This window comes from Pangasianodon hypophthalmus, chromosome 27, assembly GCF_027358585.1.
Source record: "Pangasianodon hypophthalmus isolate fPanHyp1 chromosome 27, fPanHyp1.pri, whole genome shotgun sequence".
Lineage (NCBI taxonomy): Eukaryota > Metazoa > Chordata > Actinopteri > Siluriformes > Pangasiidae > Pangasianodon > Pangasianodon hypophthalmus.
Window position 1 is genome coordinate 6,446,954 of NC_069736.1, and position 6,825 is coordinate 6,453,778.

Consider the following 6,825-nt stretch of genomic DNA (forward strand, 5'->3'; position numbering starts at 1 on the left):
AAGTGTATGTCAAAAAAATACATTCTCAAGTTTCTAACTTGTGTGATTAAAGTGAACGTAAATCTTGCAATCTGGCAACACGAAAGAATGACGAAAAATGACGTAGGTCACATGACCTGGTCTGCTGACAGAGCATTGGATGTCAATGGTGTTGCCATAATAAATGAAACAAGTCCCTACATGTTGCATATCCTGTGTTATATAAGATGGAACAGAAGAATATTTTGTTGTTATTATACTTTTTATTTTAAAATGTTTTGAGTCAGGATTAATTCGTAATGTTTGGGTCATTTTATGGAAGAAAATAAATGAATACAGTTAATGCCATATGAGAGTAGGTCACTGAATATCAGCAGAGACATTAATGCTAGAATGACTTTGATACCTCTCAGAGGTGACCTGAAAAGACAAAGTGAGAACTGACAAAAGTCAGTTATTCATTTAATTCATATTTTTAACTAGCCATAAGGCCTGTGTACACTGCAAACATGATGTTTGCTGTTGTCATGGATCGAGAATTTAATTATAGAAAATGCTGATAAGCAGGTTGTGAAGTGGTTCCAGGAACACAAACATATACACAGAGTAAACACCCAGTTCAAGGTACAGGATGTACAGGAGAACTGACACAGTTCAGGTTAAAGTGGCAGATCTTGCAATACAAGTTACACAACAGATGCCACAGTGACTAAGCTTAACCAACAAACCCATTTTTTCATGTTTTTCTTTTCTACATCATCACATTACATCATTTGCTTAAATAGGGTTGTCATGATACTATAATTGACGCTGCTACCAGTAACAAGTATAATACACAATATCCAATATCCAATACCACAACAATACTAGGGTAAATAAACTAAAAACATTTATTCATGTCTGACATTCATCATATCATGTTTAAAACATAAAACGTGAGTTATAACAACACCATCATTTGTTTTGAGGAGCATAAGCTCACATAATTTACTGAAGAAAATTGACTATAATTAGCCAATGACTAAAATTAGATAAAAAATTAAAAAAAATTTATATATATAAAAAAAAAATAACCCACTTGGTTACTCAACATCAACTAACACAGAATTTCTCTTTTAAACACACATATGTTTTGAAATTTTATCAAAAATAGGCTACATAAAAATTAGCATGTAGCACCATTGACTACGTTTCTGTGAATCTGACACTAGGTTTATCATTCTTTTTTTTCTAGAGAAGGCTGACATTTTTACACAAACAGATTTTAGTATTATAATTATTATAGTTTTATAGTTATGAGTACTAGGTCCTCTAAGGTCATTATGAAGAGTCCAGTTCATGTTCTGACCATTTCAGACGTCTTTGAGGTAGTCCTTGTTTTTAGTTATTTGTGCTGTGTAGTCTGTGTGGCCAAAGAACTCTATGTAATCCCATGATGCATGGTGGATCCAGGAGCCTAACGCCTTAACACTGGGCAAAGAACCACTACACCATGGATGGGACACCAGTCTATAGCAGGGTATGATACACATATATGTTCACACTTAGGAGAAATATAGAGTAGCCAACCTATTGGCGTGTTTCTAGGAGGTGGGAGTGACCTGTTAATGCCATATTTCTTTGTGTCCCATATGTACTGGCCCATATTAGATGCTCACTTATAGGTTTCCCCAATGACCATTATCTGACCATGGTATCAAACCATGGTATTTATTCAGATACTGCTTTTTAACACTTTCCCCACCATTCTGGTATATTCTCAGCAACAAAATGGCTGATCAGGATCAGGACAAAATGGTGATCAGGATACTCTATCAGCTGTGTGTGATGTCCGAGTAAAAGAATAACATCCTGACCCCATAATAACTGTAATCCACTCCGTGTGAACCAGTACACTGTTGTTTCCTCAAACCAGTTTAAACAGTCATTCATGTTTGTATCATACCATTCAGTGCTTTTCAAGACTGTGTGCTCTAAAGAGTGATTCATCAGTAGCAACAATGGAAAAGTACCAGGAAAAATAACAAAACCTCAGAACAGGTTTGTTTAGTATGTGCTGAATCAGTATCATGTTGGGTCTGGAAGGACGTGTGAATTTTTGGAGAGGACACAATAACCTTGGTTTAATAATTATCGAAATCTTAAAAAAGCAAAATGATTATGTTGAACCCGATTTGTAAATAATTGCCATTTTAACCACAGATTTAGATAACTTTGTTTTGAGTAAATGGACCAACCTTTGTACTGCCTTGTTTGAGCCTGGCCTATTTAGTCACAGCAAACATAGGGCATGTTTAGAGAGAAGTGCTGACGTGATTTTTATAACTACATAAAAATGTTTTAAAAGAATATAAACAAGAGAAGTGTGGTAAGGCCTATTTTCATTATAACACACTTCAGTTTACCGGTAAAGCTAGATGAAACACAACGCATGAATAAAGAGCAATGGGGCTTTTGCCATCAGCTCATTTAACATTAAAATCAGATAAAATTAGCCTCAGATATGTCTATTTTATAAACTATTTCCAGACGGTTCTGGTTATTTTCTTCGTCATATCTGCCCACCGGCACTGACAGTAAGCTGTTGCCAGCTCACTGCTGTTTCTGCCCTAGCAACATTCCATTCATATGATTCTCCAATGACATTTCAGAAAACAACCCAACCAACCAATCATCGTTCGAAATGTGCCCCGCATTGGGAGGGCTTATCGGGTACATTCTAGACCTTTCTGTTGTTACAGCGATTGTGTAACTATGCATTATCAGAAATTCGAGTTTAACCATTAGTTATCACAAATGTAAATTAAAAAAAAATATACATATTCAATAAAGAAATATATAAAGTAAATATTGTAAATATGGATGCGTATTTTGGATGTGGATGTGTATTATCTGTGTATTTTAAGTGTGGGTGTATTTTTAGCTTAGTTTAAACTAGTGTTTTAGCTTGGTTGCATTTTATTTTTATTTATTTATTTATTTTTAACAGTATTTTTAAGCTATTTGCACTATATGCACTGGCTAAGGGTAGTCATCCAATTTCGTTTTACTGTACATGCGCATTACAATGACAATAAAGGTCTATCTATCTATCTAAAATGTAATAAAATGACACCGTTTGTTTTTCTTTGCCGAAAAAACAGGGACTAGTTTCAAGTGCGGAAGTAACTAGGCACATGACACGTCGAGCCACGTCACTGTGCGGAGATTCTATATATACAGTAGCCGTCGCCGTTTGCCGCAGTAGTATTCAGCGAACGAGAAGTGAAGCTGCAGTATCTGTCTATATCTCAAGAAGTCGTCAAAAAGTATTTCGTCGGAAGGTAAGCAATCTATTTTTTTCTGAAAGAAATTATTTAATACAAACGTAATTAAATAGAGATGTGCTGTGTGGGAAGTAATGTCGTTTTTGTGTGTGAATTGATGAACTGTGTGACTAGGTTCAGGTTTACTTGTTTACTAACGTATAATGACTTATTTTTAATCGATCCGCTTTATTTGAGTAATGTGAAACTGTAATTGTTTTTAAACAGAGTTTAAATTAAGGTTATTTTCTAGTCAGAATGGTACCTCGTTTTTCTTTATTCGACGCTGGGCGTTTTTGCTGAATCATTTTCGCTTCTTAAACAAAGAACCCGGATGTTCTGAAATGGCGGCTGAGAGAATTAAATGGTGGCCATTTTGAAGAAAAGAAAACCTCATTTGTCTTCCGTTGTTTTGAAGGCTACACAATCGAATAGATTTTTTTTTTGGTTGTTGAATTCTAATTTTATTTGGGTTGATGATTTGAGTCTTACTTTAAATGGTGATTTCTGGAAAACATTTAAACATAAATAGGCTTTTCCCGTTTGTATTCTCATTCCAAGTTAATTTTTTTTCTAAGCTCTAGTAAATAAGTACATTTAAATATTGCTTTATGTAGTGGTCTGAAACTACAATGTTATTAATTTTTAAAGTTATTATTTTTCCACATAGATTAAAAAATGCAGATTTTTGTGAAGACTCTGACTGGCAAGACCATCACCCTCGAGGTTGAGCCGAGTGACACCATTGAGAACGTCAAGGCCAAAATCCAGGACAAAGAAGGCATTCCCCCAGACCAGCAGAGGCTGATCTTTGCTGGCAAGCAGCTGGAAGATGGCCGCACCCTGTCCGACTACAACATCCAAAAGGAGTCCACTCTCCACCTGGTGCTGCGTCTGAGGGGTGGCATGCAAATCTTTGTGAAGACCCTGACTGGCAAGACCATCACCCTCGAGGTTGAGCCAAGTGACACCATTGAGAACGTCAAGGCCAAAATCCAGGACAAAGAAGGCATTCCCCCAGACCAGCAGAGGCTGATCTTTGCTGGCAAGCAGCTGGAAGATGGCCGCACCCTGTCCGACTACAACATCCAGAAGGAGTCCACCCTCCACCTGGTGCTGCGTCTGAGGGGTGGCATGCAAATCTTTGTGAAGACCCTGACTGGGAAGACCATCACCCTCGAGGTTGAGCCAAGTGACACCATTGAGAACGTCAAGGCCAAAATCCAGGACAAAGAAGGCATTCCCCCAGACCAGCAGAGGCTGATCTTTGCTGGCAAGCAGCTGGAAGATGGCCGCACCCTGTCCGACTACAACATCCAGAAGGAGTCCACTCTCCACCTTGTGCTCCGCCTCAGGGGTGGCATGCAAATCTTTGTGAAGACCCTGACTGGCAAGACCATCACCCTCGAGGTTGAGCCAAGTGACACCATTGAGAACGTCAAGGCCAAAATCCAGGACAAAGAAGGCATTCCCCCAGACCAGCAGAGGCTGATCTTTGCTGGCAAGCAGCTGGAAGATGGCCGCACCCTGTCCGACTACAACATCCAGAAGGAGTCCACTCTCCACCTGGTGCTGCGTCTGAGGGGTGGCATGCAAATCTTTGTGAAGACCCTGACTGGCAAGACCATCACCCTCGAGGTTGAGCCAAGTGACACCATTGAGAACGTCAAGGCCAAAATCCAGGACAAAGAAGGCATTCCCCCAGACCAGCAGAGGCTGATCTTTGCTGGCAAGCAGCTGGAAGATGGCCGCACCCTGTCCGACTACAACATCCAGAAGGAGTCCACTCTCCACCTTGTGCTCCGCCTCAGGGGTGGCATGCAAATCTTTGTGAAGACTTTGACTGGCAAGACCATCACCCTCGAGGTTGAGCCAAGTGACACCATTGAGAACGTCAAGGCCAAAATCCAGGATAAAGAAGGCATTCCCCCAGACCAGCAGAGGCTGATCTTTGCTGGCAAGCAGCTGGAAGATGGCCGCACCCTGTCCGACTACAACATCCAGAAGGAGTCCACTCTCCACCTGGTGCTGCGTCTGAGGGGTGGCATGCAAATCTTTGTGAAGACCCTGACTGGCAAGACCATCACCCTCGAGGTTGAGCCAAGTGACACCATTGAGAACGTCAAGGCCAAAATCCAGGACAAAGAAGGCATTCCCCCAGACCAGCAGAGGCTGATCTTTGCTGGCAAGCAGCTGGAAGATGGCCGCACCCTGTCCGACTACAACATCCAGAAGGAGTCCACTCTCCACCTTGTGCTCCGCCTCAGGGGTGGCATGCAAATCTTTGTGAAGACCCTGACTGGCAAGACCATCACCCTCGAGGTTGAGCCAAGTGACACCATTGAGAACGTCAAGGCCAAAATCCAGGACAAAGAAGGCATTCCCCCAGACCAGCAGAGGCTGATCTTTGCTGGCAAGCAGCTGGAAGATGGCCGCACCCTGTCCGACTACAACATCCAGAAGGAGTCCACTCTCCACCTTGTGCTCCGCCTCAGGGGTGGCATGCAAATCTTTGTGAAGACCCTGACTGGCAAGACCATCACCCTCGAGGTTGAGCCAAGTGACACCATTGAGAACGTCAAGGCCAAAATCCAGGACAAAGAAGGCATTCCCCCAGACCAGCAGAGGCTGATCTTTGCTGGCAAGCAGCTGGAAGATGGCCGCACCCTGTCCGACTACAACATCCAGAAGGAGTCCACTCTCCACCTTGTGCTCCGCCTCAGGGGTGGACAGTAAATATCTTAAATGTCTTGTCTTAAATGCTTCAAGTTATCCCTCTTACAAAGTGTTTACTTCACCTGCACTTTTTTTTTATTTTATTTTTGAAAGTTATCAATCATATTCCCACTTGTGTTGAAATGTAACAGAATAATAAAGCATTGAATAAGTTAAGCATTGAAAAGTCTGGTGTTTGGTTTTCACAACTAAATATAAAGTCTAACAGTGTTAGGTTATTTGCAGTGTTGAAGCCTTTTTCTAATGTTTAGGCATAAGGGTGAAAAATGAAAACCAAAGTGAAGGTTAAAAATTAGCTCCTAATGGTTCACCTTTTTAATCTATAAGTTGACTTGTTTTCAAAGTACGAACTAGTGATGTGATGCTTTAAAATTAAATTCATGATTAACACCCAAACTGTGTAATGTTGGTAATAAACATTTTAATGTTAAATCTTAAATATTCTGATCTGAAGATGATGCCTGCTGCAACGTTAAGAGATTTAATTGGTAAGACCACAGCACACACAAATATAACTGTAACAAATGTCTAGCCTGTTTGTCCCATCTATTTTGGGTTACAGCAGCTGCACAAGGTGCATTAAGACCACACTGACAGCAGTCAGAAGGAATTACAATGGTTCTTGCAGCATCAGGTAAGCCTGTTGCTAAAGATAGCCTTCAGATTGACATCTTGGCTATAAAAGGGGTGGGTGACAACTGCAAGTTTTGAATTTAGTTTTGTTTGTTATAGTTGGTTATATCTTCACTGCCTTCTGAATGTTTTGAAGCTTGTTCATGAATGTTAGTATAACAATCTATCCATA

The 6,825-nt window shown here is 40.4% G+C and overlaps 1 protein-coding gene across 1 annotated transcript; it reads left to right on the plus strand.

Moving 5' to 3' along the window:
• The first annotated feature begins 3,144 nt into the window (after positions 1-3,144).
• On the plus strand, positions 3,145-6,176 carry ubb (ubiquitin B). The gene is made up of 2 exons (XM_026922479.3): positions 3,145-3,302; positions 3,955-6,176. The coding sequence occupies exon 2, from the start codon at positions 3,963-3,965 to the stop codon at positions 6,018-6,020; it is 2,058 nt and encodes a 685-aa protein (XP_026778280.3). The 5' UTR covers positions 3,145-3,302; positions 3,955-3,962; the 3' UTR covers positions 6,021-6,176.
• The last annotated feature ends 649 nt before the right edge of the window (positions 6,177-6,825 follow it).